The 18,068-nt window shown below is 49.4% G+C and overlaps 1 protein-coding gene across 5 annotated transcripts; it reads left to right on the forward strand.

Moving 5' to 3' along the window:
* Window positions 1–544: 544 nt before the first annotated feature.
* Window positions 545–17,755, forward strand: AAAS (aladin WD repeat nucleoporin). Of its 5 annotated transcripts, none has more exons than XM_078336552.1 (16): window positions 3,560–3,652; window positions 4,915–5,042; window positions 9,037–9,092; window positions 9,388–9,479; window positions 9,674–9,720; window positions 10,269–10,367; window positions 10,674–10,817; window positions 15,550–15,670; window positions 15,984–16,108; window positions 16,237–16,297; window positions 16,439–16,529; window positions 16,718–16,811; window positions 16,896–16,963; window positions 17,112–17,193; window positions 17,312–17,396; window positions 17,504–17,755. In XM_078336552.1, the coding sequence occupies exons 1-16, from the start codon at window positions 3,575–3,577 to the stop codon at window positions 17,726–17,728; spliced, it is 1,596 nt and encodes a 531-aa protein (XP_078192678.1). In that variant the 5' UTR covers window positions 3,560–3,574; the 3' UTR covers window positions 17,729–17,755. The 5 variants fall into 5 exon arrangements, with proteins under 5 accessions (XP_078192681.1, XP_078192678.1, XP_078192679.1 ...); XM_078336553.1 differs by lacking the exon at window positions 3,560–3,652 and adding an exon at window positions 4,027–4,279 and having other exon boundaries at window positions 9,366–9,479; XM_035256641.3 differs by lacking the exon at window positions 3,560–3,652 and adding an exon at window positions 4,027–4,279.
* The last annotated feature ends 313 nt before the right edge of the window (window positions 17,756–18,068 follow it).

The following is an 18,068-nucleotide window of genomic DNA, read 5'->3' on the forward strand; positions in this document are numbered from 1 at the left end:
CGCTTTGAAGAAATCCGAGTTCCGAAGACTTTTTTAGTGGGCTGGGGGCTGTGACGGAAGAGACCCAGGAGAGGGGGCTGGGGAGGAGGAAGGGCAGGGGGCGTCTTGGAGCTGGTCTGAGCGAGGCGGCGGCCTGGGGTGGACCCCCGGGATCCCGCCCCAACCCCGCCGGGCAGGCTCCTCGGGACCCCCCAGAGTCTGGCCCTTTCGCCTCCCGGTCTCCGCCTGTCCGGTGCCAGCTCCCTCCCGCCACAGCCTCGCGGTCCTCCCCTCCCCAGCCCCTCGGCCCCTTTCATCTTCCCTAGACTCCGCATGGGGTTTTGCTGGTTTCTGGGAGATAAAAACCGCTTCAAATAGCGGCGGCGCGCTGCCAGGACAAACAAGGGCCGGGCGGGCCATGTGCGCTTGGTTACCGACCCCGGGTCGGGGCGCCGGGCTCCAGCGGGCCCGGGAAGGGGTGGCGGGCGGAGCTCCAGGCACCCAGGCTCCGGCGATGACTCCCAAAGTGGGGGGCCCCTTTTAGTAGCTGCCTGCGCGCGGCCTCGGTTCCCGCCCAGGTCGTAGGGAGGGGCTGACGGGGACCGCCCGCTAAGCGCTCCGAGACCGTAGGGTTCCCCACAGTCGCTGAGTCGCCGGGGATGCCGCGCCCCCTGGTGAAGTTATTGGGTGAGCAAGCTGGGCCTGGACTTGGACTTCCCTAGAACCCGCAAATTGTGAAAACCGTTCCACAAACGTTAAATAAGCAGTATGGGGGAGGGGACAGTACTTGTGCCGGGCCAGGGCGGGGGCAACGGGCGGAATAGCACTATTCCTTCTCTCCAGCTCACCTTACAGGGTAAGATGCAGGCACCTAACCGATCATTATAACCTGTTGGTGAAAATCGAGGTTTCATGGAAGGCTGGTGGAAGTTGCAGGTCGCGGTGATTTCCTGGGGGTATCTGGGTTTAGGTGGTGTACAAATGGAAACTTGATCGCGGGTCCTCAGTGCTCTCTACTCATCAGTCAGTCACCGACTCCCTCTTCTACCTCCAACCTGCCCACTTCCCCTTCTCAGGGACAGCTTTCCCAGCCAGGTTGCCCAGACCATCCCCAGTGTATACCTTAGGCTCTTCAAGCTTTCTGTGACTTCCCAGGTGACAGTGAACTCATTTCAATGGGGCTATGGGAAAGGGTTAGAGCAGGGGTCCCGCCCCTGTCAGTGGTCTGTAAAGGAACCGCACTGCAGGATGAGCTAAGCAAGTTGAGCACCGCCTCTCAGATCAGCGGCATTAGATTCTCAGAAACGCGAACCCGCCGGTCGCGGTGGCTCACGCCTGTAATCCCAGCACTTTGGGAGGCCGAGGCGGGCGGAGAGCCTGAGGTTGGGAATTCGAGACCAGCCTGGCCAGCATGATGAAACCCCGTCTCTACTAAAAACAAACAAACAAACAAAAAAATTAGCCAGGTGTGGTGTAGTAGGCGCCTGCAATCCCAGCTACTCGCGAAGCTGAAGCAGGAGAATTGCTTGAACCCGGGAGGCTGAGGTTGCAATGAGCTGAGTTCCCGCCATTGCACTCCAGCCTGGGCACAGAGCAAGACTCAAAAAAAAACAAAACAAAAAACAAATAAACAAACAAAAAACACCAAAAAACTGAGCTCAGGTGTAAGTTTCATACTAAAACCACTCCCTCCCCACTTTCCCGTGGAAAAACGGTCTCTGGTTGGGGACCGCTAGGTTAGAGACTTGCTACTTAAAATGTGGTCTGTGCAGTGTCAGCTGGGGATTCTTTGGTAATATAGCCTCTGAACGCCACCCTAGAAGATGCCCAGGTGATTCTTATGTCCCTTAACCGTTGAAAAGCACTAGATTAGAGGAGGTCCAGCTGCCTTCTCAGGTGAAGTGCATTTTCAGGAGACTCTGGAGCCCTTTGTTTTCTGACCCGGGAATAACTCTCTTGGGGGAACTTTGCCAGTGAAAAGAGGGCAGACACATAATCCAGAATACTAGAATTGGAATGCCCCCCTAGATTACTACTTGGGAGTAGGGACTGCCTTAGACATCTTCAAACAACTTATTAACATTTGTTAATGAACTCCATCCAAGGTCACCTAGCTGATGGCACAGTTATACAATTAACCTCTGACATTTGTTTAGCACTTCAAAATTTATTAGGCAGCTTCACTTCCATTATTTTTATGGAAAACAATCATATGAAGTAATTAGGACGCTGAAAATGAGGGAAGGGAGACTCAAAGAATTCAATGGTTTTAACAAAGAGGGGCCCCCATTCTCTTTTTATTCCTTCCTTCCTTTCTCCCTTTCTTTCTCCTCTCCTTCCTTCCTTCCTTCCTTTCTTCTCTCCCTCCCTCCCTCTCTTGCTGTCTTTCTCTTGCTTGCTCACTTGACAAGGTCTGGCTCTCGGACCAGGCTGGAGTGCAGTGGTGCAATCTCCGATCATTATAGTCTTGATTCTCCCATTTCAGCCTTCCAAGTATCTGGGACTACAGACACTTGTCATGATGCCACCATGCCAGGCCTCACTTTTATTCTTAAGTCAGAATAACTGGTTTGGGTGTATCTAGTTCCAATCTCTTTGTGACTACTTTCCTTGGGGTGACAGAAAAGCACACACTTTATGTGGTTATAAAGATTATAAAAGCACTTATTGTAACAGTTTTCCAGACAGGCTAGGTGGCTCAGGCCTGTAATCCCAGCACTTTGGGAGGCTGAGGTGGGTGGATCACGTGTGGTCAGGAGTTTGAGACCAGCCTGGCCAACATGGTAAAACCCGGTCTCTACTAAAAATATAAAATAAGCTGGGCGTGGCAGTGCATGCCTGTAATCCCAGCTACTTGGGAGGTTGAGGCAGGAGAATCGCTTGAACCTGGAAGGCAGAGGTTGCAGTGAGCCGAGATCCCGCCACTGCCTTCAGCCTGGGCAATAGATTGAGACACTGTCTCAAAAATAAATTAATAAAAATAAGGGAAATGTTAGTTGTCCTTCCTTCCTTTTTTTCTGAGATGAAGTTTCGCTCTTCTTGCCCAGACTGGAGTGCAATGGTGCTATCTCAGCTCACTATAACCTGTGCCTCCTGGGTTCAAGCCTCCTGAGTAGCGGGGATTACAGGCGCCTGCCACCACACCAGGTAATTCTTGCATTTTTTTTTTTTTGAGACGGAGTTTCGCGGTTGTTACCCAGACTGGAGTGCAATGGCACGATCTCGGCTCACCGCAACCTCCGCCTCCTGGGTTCAAGCAATTCTCCTGCCTCAGCCTCCCGAGTAGCTGGGACTACAGGCACGCACCACCATGCCCAGCTAATTTTTGTATTTTTAGTAGAGACGGGATTTTACCTTGTTGACCAGGAGGGTCTCGATCTTTTGAACTCGTGATCCACCCGCCTCGGCCTCCCAAAGTGCTGGGATTATGGGCGTGAGCCACCGCGCCCGGCTAATTCTTGCATTTTTAATAAAGATGGGGGTTTCGCCATGTTGGCCAGGCTGGTCTCGAACTCCTGACCTTCAGGTGATCCACCCACCTCTGCCTTCCAAAGTGTTGGGACTACAGGCATGAGCCATCGCGTCCGGCCAGGAAATGTTAGTTTTTCAACCGTCCCCACCTCCCTTTCCAGGACGCCTAACCTTGTGGGTGCAGCTCTGCTCCTCCTCCTCTGTAAGACTTTTCCTTCTGCTTTCCAGCATGCTTCCTGTGACACGCCTGTATTTTCTTCTGGGTGATCCACAGGCCTGGGAGGGTTAATTTGGTACTTCCCTGAATGTGGCTTATTTCGGGCTTTCTAAGCGCTAAGAGAGTGGGTGGCAGAAGGTGTAGGGGAATTAGGAGCTGGAAAAAACAGTAGTAGTCGTCTCATGGGAAACAAGAAGAAAACCCTGCTCCCGACCGTAACCAGGCCAGAGGACGCACGTATCCGCGCTGCTCCCCCTCCGGCCGCCAGGGGGCGGAAGAGGAAGCTTTGGAGGGCTGTCTCGGGACCACGCACGCGTCCTTCTTTCCCGTTAGTCTTTCCTTCACTTCCGTTGAGCTCCGCCTCGCCGTTTGTCCTTTGCGGCTACCCGTCCGCGTACGAATCTAGCCCGCGAACTGAGTCGTGGGAGTGCAGTCTATGCCGTTCCGGCCGGGAGTTTGCTGACTCCAGACGTGCTGCGGACCGGCAAGATGTGCTCCCTGGGGTTGTTCCCTCCTCCACCGCCTCGGGGTCAAGTCACCCTATATGAGCACAATAACGAGCTGGTGACGGGCAGTAGCTATGAGAGCCCGCCTCCCGACTTCCGGGGCCAGGTGGCCAGGGCGAGGAGGGAGGGAACCTACAGGCATGGGGCGGAGTCGGGGAGAACTGGGGAAGGAAAGCGGTGTGACAGGGACAGGGTCGCAGAGTCTAGCTGACTGGAAGCAGCCTAGCCCCTGCAGAGAATAGAAGGGCTGGAATCTGTTTGGACTGGGATTGGAGTATAAGAGGGAGGTTAAGGAGCTGTGTAGGAGGCCTAGAGGGGATGGAGAGAATGAGAGAGATTCTAGGGAGTGTGAAGATGCAGGAGAACTCTTTAAAAATTGGGGACAGTATCTTGGGAGGATCAGGACGTTACAACCTGGAACTTTTTCCATGGTGTTTCTGGGAAGGACAAGGAAGGGACACTGACATTGAGCGTTTGCCCTGTAAGAAAGAGGCTGAGTCCGGTGCTTTCTAAAAATGTTATACGGTTTCATAATTAGAGCAACCCTATGAAATATTATTCTAGTTGTAGATACGGGAGCTAAGACTTGTTTCCCATTCTCACAAGTGTTAGCTTTGTGGAAATGGGAAACAGGCCTCTGGAATCTCTCATACTTAGCCCATCGGTGGGTGGAGATAGCAAGGAATTAAAGATTTGGGAGGAGACTGACTCACTGTCACACCCCTCACTAATGTGCTATAGTGGATCAATCTTCCGATCCTACACCTGGCCAAGGATCCCCTAAAGACCCCTGGAAGGCTGGACCATGGCACAAGAACTGCCTTCATCCATCACCGGGAGCAAGTGTGGAAGAGATGCATCAACATTTGGTGAGGCATGGCAAAGGGTTTCCTGGGTCATAGTCTGCAGATTCTGGAAAATGAGTCACCATCCCTTTACCTTAGGGTGTTCTTCAAAAGACTTATTCAGGCTCTCTCTCCATGAGAGCTATATATGCTAAATCATATGAAATTACTAGTCCTTATTGTAGAACTCAAACGCTCAATAAATACCAGTTTCCTTCCTTGTCCTTCCCAGGAACACTATGGAAAAAGTACTTCCATTTCGTCTCTAGTTACTTGCTTTTCTTTCTGGCTTGATTAGGTGAACCTGCTCTCTGCCCCTACCCCATATCATTACCACTTCTGAGCTTTTACTTGAAGCTCAACAAGGTTAGATATAAGGTTGCATCGAATAATCTCATAGGTTATTCACATAGGTGATCCACTTTGCACATCTAGGAGTGGAGCCACACTCCCTGGGTCCTTTTGGTTTTTGAGATGGAGACTTGCTTTGTTGCCAGGCTGGAGCACATCTCAGCTCACTGCAAACTCTGTCTCCCAGGTTCAAGTGATTCCCCTGCCTCAGCCTCCTGAGTAGCTGGAACTGCAGGCACGTGCCACCCTGCCTGGCTAATTTTTTGTATTTTAGTAGAGATGGGGTTTCACCATGTTGGCCAGATGGTCTCGATCTCCTGACCTCGTGATCTTCCCACCTTGGCTTCCCAAAGTGCTGGCATTACAGGCGTGAGCCACTGTACCTGGCCTGGGTTCATTTTCTGGCTGTGCCATTTTTTAGCTATGTGACCTTGAGCAAGTTACTTAATCACCTTGTTTTTTAGTTTCTTCTTCTGTATATGGAACTTATCTTACAAGGTTGTAGTGATGATTAAGTGAATTAATAAGTACTGAGAGAACAGTGCTTCATATAAATGGCACTTTTTTTTTTTTTTTTTAAATGAGACGGAGTCTTGCTCTGTCCCCCAGGCTAGTAGAGTGCAGTGGTGTGATCTCGGCTCACTGCTAATTTTTGTATTTTTAGTAGAGATAGGGTTTCACCATGCCTGGCTAATTTTTGTATTTTTAGTAGAGATAGGGTTTCACCATGTTGGCCAGGCTGGTCTCGAACTGACCTCACTTGATCTGCCTGCCTTGGCCTCCCAAAATGGTGGGATTACAGCTGTGAGCCACTGGGCCTGGCCCTATTAATGGCACATATTAATCCCTTCAAGGATTAGTCATGCCGGGCACAGTGACTCATGCCTGTAATCCCAGCACTTTGGTAGGCTGAGGCAGGCAGATTGCTTGAGCTCAGTAGTTCCAGACTACCTTGGGGAACATGGTGAAACCCTGTCTCTACAAGAAAAATGCAGAAATTAGCCAGTTATGGTGGTGTGTGCCTCCAGTCTCACCAACTCAGGAGGCCTAGGTATAGGAGGATTGCTTGAGCCTGGGAGGTGGAGGTTGCAGTGAGCCAAGATTGCACCAGTGCAGTGGCACAGAGAGAGACCTTGTCTCAAAAAAAAAAAAAAAAAAAAGGTTAGTAGGGATGAATTCCTAGAAATTAAGTTGCTGGGCTCAGAGGGTATGTTCATCTGTAATTTTACAAGGTATTCCAAATAGTCCTCTGTGAAAATTGTACATGTGTATGGTCCACCCACAGTGAGTGAGAGAGCTCAGAGGGTCTGTTCATCTGTAATTTTATGAGGTATTCCGAATAGTCCTCTGTGAAAATTGTACATGTGTATGGTCCCACCCGCAGCGTGTGAGAGAGCTCAGAGGGGATGTTCATCTGTAATTTTATGAAGTATTCTGAATAGTCCTCTGTGAAAATTGTACCTGTGTATGGTCCACCCGCAGTGAGTGAGAGAGCTCAGAGGGTATGTTCATCTGTAATTTTATGAGGTATTCCGAATAGTCCTCTGTGAAAATTGTACATGTGTATGGTCCACCCGCAGCATGTGAGAGCCTGTTTTCCAGCACGTGTACTGTCAAACTTTGATCTTTGGCACTTTAGTACAGGTGAATGTGCATGCCTGTGTGAGGGAAGTTGAACATTAGTTTATTGAAAAGCCATTCATTCCCAGGCTCTTTCTTGTCTCCTGCTTCTGTGGATGCTGCTTCTCAGGCTTTTTGGTGGCTTCTCTTCCTGATGTCCCTTAAATGTTGGTGTTCCTGGGGCTAGATTTCCAGTCGATGCATCAGACCTGGGTGTTCTCTTGTTTGCCAAATTATCCTGCTTGAATATTTCACAGGCTTCATATATTCAGCATGCTCAAATCTAGGCTCTTTATTTCTGTCTCCAAACCTACTTCCCAATGATCGTATTACTCATTTAGGAACAAGTGGTTTGAGTGTAGGTTCTGCGGGAGATAGATGGTTGACTCCTGACTCTGCTACTTTGTACTGAGATTACCTTGTTCATATTAATTAACCTCTTGACACCTTTTCTCTCATCTAAAAATGCAGTGATAGGCTGGGCACGGAGGCTCATACCTATAATCCCAGCACTTTGGGAGGCTGAGGCGGGTGGATCACTTGAGGTCAGGAGTTCGAGACCAGCCTGGCCAACATGATAAAACCCTGTGTCTACTAAAAATAAAAAAAATTAGCTGGGCATAGTGGTACCCACCTGTAATCCTAATTACTCAAGAGGCTGAGGCACAAGAATTGCTTGAACCTGGGAGGTGGAGGTTGCAGTGAGCTGAGTTTACACCATGGCACTCCAGCCTGGGCAATAGAGTGAGACTCAGTCTTTTTTTTTTTTTGAGATGGAGTTTCGCTCTTGTTACCCAGGCTGGAGTGCAATGGCACCATCTCGGCTCACTGCAACCTCCGCCTCCTGGGTTCAGGCAATTCTCCTGCCTCAACCTCCTGAGCAGCTGGGATTAAAGGCACACACCATCATGCCCAGCTAATTTTTTGTATTTTTCAGTAGAGACGGGGTTTCACCATGTTGGCCAGGATGGTCTCGATCTCTTTACCTCATGATCTGCCCAACTCAGCCTCTCAAAGCACTGGGATTACAGGTGTGAGCCACCGCGCCCAGCCTTTTTTTTTTTTTTTTTTGGGCAGGGTCTTGCTCTGTTGCCCAGTGTGGAGTGCAGTGGCACAAACATGGAACATGGCTCACTGCATCTTCAGCCCCTAGGGCTCAAGCAATGCTCCCTCCTCAGCCTCACAAGAGCTGGGACCACAGGCATGTGCCGCCACACCTGGCTAATTTTGTATTTTTTTTGTAGAGACAGGGTTTCTCTATGTTGCCTAGGCTGGTCTTTGAGCTCCTGAGCTCAGGCAATCCACCTGCCTTGGCTTCCCAAAGTGAGCCACTGCATCTGGACTTTTTCTATTCTTTTTTTCGTGTGTGTGTGTGTGTGTGAAAGAGAGAGAGAGAGAGAGAGTCTCACTCTTGTCCAGGCTGGATTGCAATGGTGCGATCTCAGCTCACTGCAACCTCTGCCTCCCAGGTTCAAGCGATTCTCCTGTCTCAGCCTTTCGAGTAGCTGGAACTAGAGGCGCATGCCACCACGCCCAGCTAATTTTTGTATTTTTAGTGGAGATGGGGTTTCACCATGTTGGCCATGATAGTCTCGATCTCCTGACCTCGTGATCCGCCCGCCTCGACCTCCCAAAGTGCTAGGATTAGCATGAGCCTCGTGTCGGCCCTTATTCTTATCACTCCCCAATCTGCAGCCAGACTGCTCTTTCTAAAATGCTACTGTATGATGTTTATTCTTTTCCTTAAAATGCTTCCATGGCTTTCCATTCATTGTCTTAGAGCAGGTCCTAACTCCTTGGCCTGCTCACAAAGCCCCAAAAGTCCTCTGAGCCTTAGTTGCCTCATAAATAAATGAGTAGAATGTCATTCAGATTTGTGAGATACTTAAATGAAAGGACAACATATAGAGTGCCTGGTACATAGTTGGCACTCATTAAATGTCAGTGCCCATATTTTTAATACATGTATATTGAATGAATGAATGAAACTTGTAGAGGGGACAGAGGGGATCAGAGTAATCTGACTCACGTTTTCCTCCCTTATCAGGCGTGATGTGGGCCTTTTTGGGGTACTAAATGAAATTGCAAACTCAGAAGAAGAGGGTAAGTATTTTTCCCTCCAGCCTTCCCTAGTTTTGTGGTTATCTCCCCTCCATATTCTTGAACTCACCCAATACCTGTTGGCCCAGACTCTTTCCTTTTAGCCGTTTTCCCTGTTCTCTTCTCTCTTACCTACCCAAATAACCCAGAGTGGGTGTGCAGAGTGAGGTGTTGGGAGCACTTACTGGGCGGAAGGACCTGGGGAGTGGCTGGCTGTCCTTCCTTGTCTTTCACCTAGAGGGCATCTGGTGAGAACCCTGTGAATGCTTTAATCAGAGCTGCTTCCTCAACCCCACAGTGTTTGAGTGGGTGAAGACGGCGTCCGGCTGGGCCCTGGCACTCTGTCGATGGGCTTCCTCCCTCCATGGGTCCCTGTTCCCCCATCTGTCTGTAAGTTTGGCTTCCTCCCCAGCCCTCTGCAGTTGTAGCATCCCCATCCCACTCTGCCCCCATTCCTATCCCTGCAGATCAGGGTTGGGTGTGATGACTTCAGAGGGTAGGGGTGGTCCAGCTCCCCGGTAGGAATAGTGAGGGGATGAGCTCCTTTTGTCCCAGTGTGTCCTCTGTCTGCTTTGTTCTTACAGCTCAGGAGTGAAGATCTGATTGCTGAGTTTGCCCAAGTCACAAATTGGTGAGTGCACAGTCCCTGGAGCTCTGTGGGAAGAAGTCCTGAACCTTGAAACTTCTGGGGAGAAGGCAAAGACTCCTACTCCTTTCCTGATTACTCCCATATTCTCATTCCTCCTGTTCCCCACAAAAAGAATAAAAGAAAAAGTAGAAAAAACCACGTCCGGCTGGGCGCGGTGGCTCAAGCCTGTAATTCCAGCACTTTGGGAGGCCGAGGTGGGTGGATCACGAGGTCAAGAGATCGAGACCATCCTGGTCAACATGGTGAAACCCGTCTCTACTGAAAATACAAAAAATTAGCTGGGCATGGTGGCGCATGCCTGTAATCCCAGCTACTCAGGAGGCTGAGGCAGGAGAATCGCCTGAATCCAGGAGGCGGAGGTTGTGGTGAGCCGAGATTGTGCCATTGCACTCCAGCCTGGGTAACAGGAGCAAAACTCCATCCCCGCCCCACCAAAAAAGAAAAAAACCACGTCCTTACTGGAAATGAATGTGAGCTTCTGGGCTTGGCTGGGGTAGGTGCAGGACTCTTTATGGTAACTCCTTTCTTAGGTCCAGCTGCTGCTTGCGTGTCTTTGCATGGCACCCTCACACCAACAAGTTTGCAGTGGCCCTACTAGATGACTCAGTCCGTGTGTATAATGCCAGCAGGTGTGTGTGGGCATACCAGGTGGGCTCTGACTTGTCAATATCACCTTTGCTTGCCAGCCTTGGTCCCAGGGAGTCCTGTAGTTCTTGAACCTGATTCATAGGGCTCCTTCCAGAACTGGGGTCAGGGAAGCTCCATAACTGGATGTGTGCTCTTTCTAGACCTAAACTTTATCCCCTCCTGCCCCATAATGCCCCTGGGCCCTGGATGGATCATCTTTCTTCCTGTGGCTTTCTCCTTAACTGCACTCTGGGCCCTGGAGCCTTAGTGTTCTTGCCTTTACTCAGTTCCCTACCCCTTTACCCTAGCACCATAGTCCCCTCCCTGAAGCACCGGCTGCAGCGAAATGTGGCAGCTCTGGCCTGGAAGCCCCTCAGTGCCTCTGTCTTGGCTGTGGCCTGCCAGAGCTGCATTCTCATCTGGACCCTGGACCCTACCTCCTTGTCTACCCGGTGAGTCTTGGTAGCCTGTCTTACCTTGGCCTGAGAGTTGTGCAATGCTAGGCATGGTGGGTGGTGAGGAGATCTGAAAGGAGAAATTCTCTGTCCTCACAGCACTTCCCAGGGCTATAGGAAAAGCAGATTAAGATCAAGGTTGGTTGTAAGAATAATCTGGAGAAAGGGACAGAACTAGGGGCGTTTTGGATTATGGGTACAATGTGTCTGTGTGTTACAGGGTGGAAAGACTTTCTTTTTTTTTTTTTCTTTTTGAGACAGAGTCTCACACTGTTGCCCAGGCTGTAGTGCAGTGGCGTGATCGCAGCTCACTGCAGTCTCCACCTCTGGGGTTCAGGCATTTCTCCTGCCTCAGTCTGCTGAATAGCTGGGCACATGCCACCATGCCCAGCTAATTTTTTTGTATTTTTAATGGAGACAGGGTTTCATGTTGGCCAGGATGGTCTCGATCTCCTCACCTCATGATCTGCCCACCTCGTCCTCCCAAAGTGCTAAGATTACAGGCGTGAGCCATCTCACCCAGCTGGAAAGTCTGTCTTTCAGGCCGGGTGTGGTGGCTCAAGCCTGTAATCCCAGCACTTTGGGAGGCTGAGGCGGGTGGATCACGAGGTCAAGAGATCGAGACCGTCCTGGTCAACAGGGTGCAACCCCATCTCTACTAAAATACAAAAGTAGCCAGGCATGATGGTGGGTGCCTGTAATCCCAGCTACTCAGGAGGCTGAGATGGGAGAATCACTCGAACCCGGGAGATGGTGGTTGCAGTGAGCCGAGATTGCACCACTGTATTCCAGCCTGGGTGGCTGAGCGAGATGCCATCTCAAAAAAAAAAAATTATGAATTAAGGCTGGGTGCAGTGGCTCACACCTGTAATCCTAGCACTTTGAGAGGCCAAGGCAGACGGATCACCTGAGGTCGGGAGTTCCAGACCAGCCTGGCCAACATGGTAAAACCTGTCTCTACTGAAAATACAAAAATTAGGTCAGGCACAGTGGCTCATTCCTGTAATCCCAGTACTTTGGGAGGCCAAAGAGGGTGGATTGCTTGAGGCCAGGAATTCAAGACCAGCCTGGCCAACATGGTGATACCCCGTAACGCCTATGATCCCAGGGACTTGGGAAGCTGAGACCGAGAATCACTGGAACCCAGGAGGCAGAGGTTGTAGTGAGTTGACATCATGCCACTGCATCTGTACTCCAGCCTGGGGGACAGAGCAAGACCTTGTCTCAAAAACAGACAAAAACCCAAAAAACGAAAAATCCAAAAATTGATGGTATGTACCTGTAGTCTCAGCTACTCAGGAGGCTGAAGCAGAAGAATCACTTGAAACCGGGGAGGAAGGGGTAGGGGTTGCAGTGAGCTGAGATCACACCACTGTGATCCAGCCTGGGCAACAGAGCAAGACTGTCAAAAACAAAAAAACAAAAAAACAAACATATATGTGTGTGTGTGTGTGTGTGTGTGTGTGTGTGTGTGTGTGTGTATATGAATTAAAAAGAAAACCTTTTGGCCAGCCTAATTAAGGAGAAAGAGAAAACCAAATACACTATTTTCAGAAGTGGAAAGAGAGATAACCATAGATATGATAGAAAATAGAAGAATTGGGCCAGGCGTGGTGGCTCACACCTGTAATCCCAGCACTTTGGGAGGCTGAGATGGGTGGATCACGAGGTCAAGAGATTGAGACCATCCTGGTCAACATGGTGAAACCCCGTCTCTACTAAAAATACAAAAAATTAGCTGGGCATGGTGGCGCGTGCCTGTAATCCCAGCTACTCAGGAGGCTGAGGCAGGAGAATTGCCTGAACCCAGGAGGCGGAGGTTGCGGTGAGCCCAGATGGCGCCATTGCACTCCAGCCTGGGTAACGAGCGAAACTCCATCTCAAAAAAAAAAAAAAAAAAAGAATTATAAAAGAACATTATGGACATGTTTAGGCCAACAGATTTGAAAATCTGAAGGAAATCTTTGATTTTCTAGCAAAATATAAGTTACCAAAGTTGATCATAGAAGAAAAGATGAGTTCTACCACTAAAACAAACACCAGGCTGAGATGGTTTTACCAGGGTTGTATCTAATTTTCAAAAGGATAGTCTTAGGTTGGGTGCAGTGGCTAACGCCTGTAATCTTATCACTTTGGGAGGCTGAGGTGGGAGGATCAAATGAGCCTAGGGGTTTGAGAGAAGCCTTGGCAACTTAGTGAGATCCCACCTCTAAAAAAAATTTAAAAAATTAGCCAGGTGTGGTGGTGCAAGCATGTGGTCCCAGCACCGCAGGAGGCTGAGGCAGCAGGATTGCCTGAGCCTGGAAGGTCAAGGCTTCAGTGAGCCATGATCTCTACAGAGTGAGACCTTGTCTCAAAAGAAAAAAGGTAGTCTCTATGTTACTTATTCCAGATTATAGGAAATTTGGAAAGCCTTCTGATTTTTAAAAAAAAACTTTAATAAACTTTTTATTTTGGCAGAATTTTAGATTTATAGAAAAGTTGCAAAGATAGTACAGAGAGTTTCGGCATACCCTTCATGCAGTTTCCCCCATTGTTAATGTCTTTTTTTTTTTTTTTTTTTTTTTTTTTTAAAGATGGGGTTTCACCATGATGGTCAGACTGGTCTTGAACTCCTGACCTCAGGTGATCCACCCACCTTGGCCTCCCAAATTACTAGGATTACAGGCATGAGCCACTGTGCCCGGCCTGTTAATGTCTTATATTACCATGTTAGATTTGTCAAAACTAAGAAGCCAATGTTTGTTATATTTGTTCATTATTATTAACTATAAATTTTATTCAGATTTCACCTGTTTTCCTGTTAATGTCCTCCCCCTTTCTGTTGCAGGATCCTTCCTGATTTATAAAGTTAATGTAACCCTAATACCTTAACCTTGACAATAGGTACTATAAGAAAAAAAAAAACATAATAGGTTTTATTTATTTATTTGTTTATTTATTGAGACAGAGTCTTGCTCTGTCACCTGGGCTGGAGTGTAGTGGTGTGATCTCGGCTCACTGCATCCTCCACCTCCCAGGTTCAAGCAATTCTCCTGCCTTAGCCTCCTGAGTAGCTGGGATTACAGGTGCCCACCACTGTGCCCAGCTGATTTTTACATGACGGGGTTAAAGACCACCATGTTGGCCATCATGCCTGACCTCAAGAGATCTGCCCACCTCAGCCTCCCAAAGTCCTGAGATTAGAGATTGGGCTATTGTACTCTAGTCTGGGCGACAAGCAAAACTCAATTTCCAAAAATTAAAAAATAAATAAGGCCAGGCGTGATGACTCATGCCTATAATCCCAGCACTTTGGGAGGCTGAGGCAGATGGATTGCTTGAGTCTATGAGTTTGAGACCAGCTTGGGCAACACAAACACTGTCTATACAAAAAAATTAAAAAACTAGCTGGGGTTGGGGTGTACCCCTGTAGTCCTAGTTACTTGAGAGGCTGAGGCAGGGGCCTCAGAAGTTTGGGGCTGCAGTGTGCTGATTGTGCTACCGCACTCCAGCCTGGAGTGTGCCCGGCCCAGGAAATATCTATATCTATATCTATATATCTATATATATGAAAATTTTTTTTTTTTTGAGACAAGAGTCTTACTCCGTCGCCAGGCTGGAGTGCAGTGGCGCGATCTCGGCTCACTGCAGCCTCCGCCTCCCGGGTTCAAGCAATTCTCCTGCCCCAGTCTCCCGAGTATAGTCCCAGCTGGGACTATAGGCGTGCATCACCACGCCCAGCTAATTTTTGTGTTTTTAGTAGAGATGGGGTTTCACCATGTTGGCCAGGATAATCGATCTCTTGACCTCGTGATCTGCCTGCCTCGGCTTCCCAAAGTGCTGGGATTACAGGTGTGAGCCACCGCGCCCGGCCAGGAAATATTTTTTATAGCATTATGTATAATAAAAACTTACAAACAAGTCAAATGTCCATTTGTAGAGGTATGACTGAATAAATTATAGTTCATCTATTGAGTGGTATACAGTGGAGCCACTGAAAAGAATGAGATGAATCTGAACTGACTTGCAAAGGCAGCTGTGATTTATTGTAAAGTTCAAGAGAATTAAGTTATATAGTTAGGTGGAAAGAGAAGGTGGCATTAATTCAGGTAGTAGCCTTCATCTTTCGGGCCAGGCACATGGCTCTGGAAGTACACAGCTGCAGACACAAGGCAGGTGCCCTCAGGTAGTTCCCTTTCAGTGATGGAGGCCAAGCCACACGCAGTATGTTTGTGATGAGCAGCAAACAATGCAGGAGTGCAGAGGTGGGAGGAGCTCTGATAAAGGAGGGGTGTGTTCTGAGGAGCCTTAGATAACTTTGGAAAGGAAAGGTTGGAACCTTGAAGTAATGTCATAAATTATCCTCGGATGGATGGATGGCCAGGCTGGCCTGCAGCAGGGAGCTGTGTTCTGGGGTGGGGCCTGACATCGCCCCAGGGCACACCTTCTAGGTTACTGGTTAGGATTTTACCTCTCATGGCATGTAGTGAAAGCATTCCCTTTCACCTGGGCCTTGAGACCTTGCAGATCACCTCTTCTCTGTTGACCTGCTCATGGTGACTTGGCCCTTTTTTCCTTAGCAGTTTTTTTTAACTTCAACAATACTTATTCCTTTTCCCTAACCTGGATTTGAGCTCAGAGCGGGACATCAGGATAGGGAGGTTTTAGCAGGAGGAGGCAAAGAAATAGAATTTTCGGGCTAGCTTCTTGTCATCTTCTGACTCCATACCCTCTGTGTACCCCCCAGACCCTCTTCTGGCTGTGCCCAAATGCTGTCTCACCCTGGGCACACACCTGTCACCAGCTTGGCCTGGGCCCCCAGTGGGGGGCGGCTGCTCTCAGCTTCACCTGTGGATGCTGCTATCCGGGTGAGTGGGTCCCTGTCCCTCATGCTCCTTTCAGTCCTGATGAAAGTGTTTCTCACTCAGTGGTAGAAACATCATGGGGGAAGGAGGAGGGACCCTGGTCCATTCAGTCTTAAACTTACCCAGGGAGGAGCTTTGCCATCAGTCTCATTAGGATTAAAACTCCACCCTCTGTAATTGTCAGCATGAACCCGAGTCTCCTGTTTCACAGTCCCTCTCTTGGTTCCTGTCCTTTCTGGCTTTTGTACGTTAGAGAGGGCAGCCCACTATGTGATGATAGGGTGCTTGAGTTTTCTCTACTGCCGCACTCTCCTAGGTATGGGATGTCTCAACAGAAACCTGTGTCCCCCTTCCCTGGTTTCGAGGAGGTGGGGTGACCAACCTGCTCTGGTCCCCAGATGGCAGTAAAGTCCTAGCTACCACTCCTTCAGCTGTCTTTCGGTGAGTGGGAGAAGGATGGAGGGGACATGGACCTAGAGAAAGGCACTTAGAAGCTCTGTCAAGGGAGGTAGGTCCAAATTTTGGAACCTAAGAGGCCCTGAGCTGTAATTTGCTTCTCTCTGGCTCAGAGTCTGGGAGGCCCAGATGTGGACTTGTGAGAGGTGGCCTACTCTATCAGGGCGCTGTCAGGTAAGAGGGGACTCTGATTCACAGACGCTGGCGAGAAGATTCCAATGGGCCCCTGATGCCCCCAAGCCCAGCCACCTCTACTTTCCATCCTGCGTTCTACTATAGACATAGCTTCCCCTGCCTTTTGCTTCCTGACCCCAGACTGGCTGCTGGAGCCCAGATGGCAACCGATTGCTGTTCACTGTGTTGGGAGAACCACTGATTTATTCCCTGTCTTTTCCAGAACGTTGTGGTGAGTCAGGGCAACACTTCAGTATTTGGGGTGGTCAGAGGGAGGCAGCAACATTTGGTAAGAAGGGATAATGGGAAATATAGAAGCTTAGGAGATTTAGAGGTGTTGATTGATGCCTGTGGTGAGCTGGCGGCCGACCAGTGAGAGGCCTGTTTCTTACAAGAACCTCTGCTCTAATCCATCCACAGGTGAGGGAAAGGGGCGTGTTGGAGGTGCGAAGTCAGCAACAATTGTGGCAGATCTGTCTGAGACAACAATCCAGACACCAGATGGTGAGGAGAGGTGAGCTGAGTGGTTGAGAGAACGGCAGTGAAAAGCAGGTGGGAGGGACACACTGAAACTCGCCCAACCTGTCCTCATACACAGGCTTGGGGGAGAGGCTCACTCCATGGTATGGGACCCCAGTGGGGAGCGTCTGGCTGTGCTCATGAAAGGTAAGAGGCAAGGATGAAGGGTTCAGCCCACAGTTATCTTCCCAGTTAAAGTACTGAGGCCATGCCCTGGCCTGCAGTTCTCTTCTGCCCCTGTCCTGGGACTCTGCCTTCAGAGTTCCTCACCTATCCCTGGATCCATTTCTTACAGGAAACCCAAGGGTACAGGATGGTAAACCAGTCATCCTCCTCTTCTGTACTCGAAACAGCCCTGTGTTTGAGCTCCTTCCCTGGTAAGTGCCACGTGAGACCTTAGGTCTGGACGACTCACCAGCCTTCCTGCACAAAACCCATATCTCACTACATGCAGCTCCCTTCCGCCTCCAGTTGCCTGCTCACCTTTTCTTTCAGTGGCGTTATCCAGGGGGAGCCAGAAGCCCAGCCCCAGCTCATCACTTTCCATCCCTCCTTCAACAAAGGGGCCCTGCTCAGTGTGGTGAGTGTGCCAGGCTGCTGGAGCTTCTGGGCCTTGGCTGCTATATGGCTCTGCCAGGTGGCCCTTCTTTGGGCCCAGGCTGATCCTTTTCTTTCCCCACTCTGCAGGGCTGGTCCACAGGCCGAATTGCCCACATCCCGCTGTACTTCGTCAATGCCCAGTTTCCACGTTTCAGCCCAGTGCTTGGCCGGGCCCAAGAACCCCCTGCTGGGGGTGGAGGCTCTATTCGTGACCTGCCCCTCTTTACTGAGACAGCCCCAACCTCTGCTCCTTGGGACCCTCTCCTAGGGCCACTACCTGTTCTGCCCCACTCCCCACATTCCCACCTCTAATAATAAAAGTTTTCCTTTTGTTTTTCACTCCGTTACCAGACTGTCTTCCAGGGAGTTGCACTGGGGTATACTCAGGGAAGGAAGCATGGACTTTGGGTTAAGGCCCTGTTCTTTGACTTTTTAGCCACTTGTGAATTTGGTTGAGTTATTTAACTCTAGAAACTGTATAGTTTCAAATGATTTGGAAAGCAAGGCTAAGAAGTTAGTGTGAAGAAAAGAATATCTAGCACAGGGTCTCACAAATAGTTGTTTCACTTTCCAGAATGGTATAGAGCAAGAATGAGTCAAGGACTGGGTATGAGACAGAAGGTTCTGTTGTTTTTAGAAATGGAGTTTCACT

Source organism: Callithrix jacchus, chromosome 9 (assembly GCF_049354715.1).
Source record: "Callithrix jacchus isolate 240 chromosome 9, calJac240_pri, whole genome shotgun sequence".
Lineage (NCBI taxonomy): Eukaryota > Metazoa > Chordata > Mammalia > Primates > Cebidae > Callithrix > Callithrix jacchus.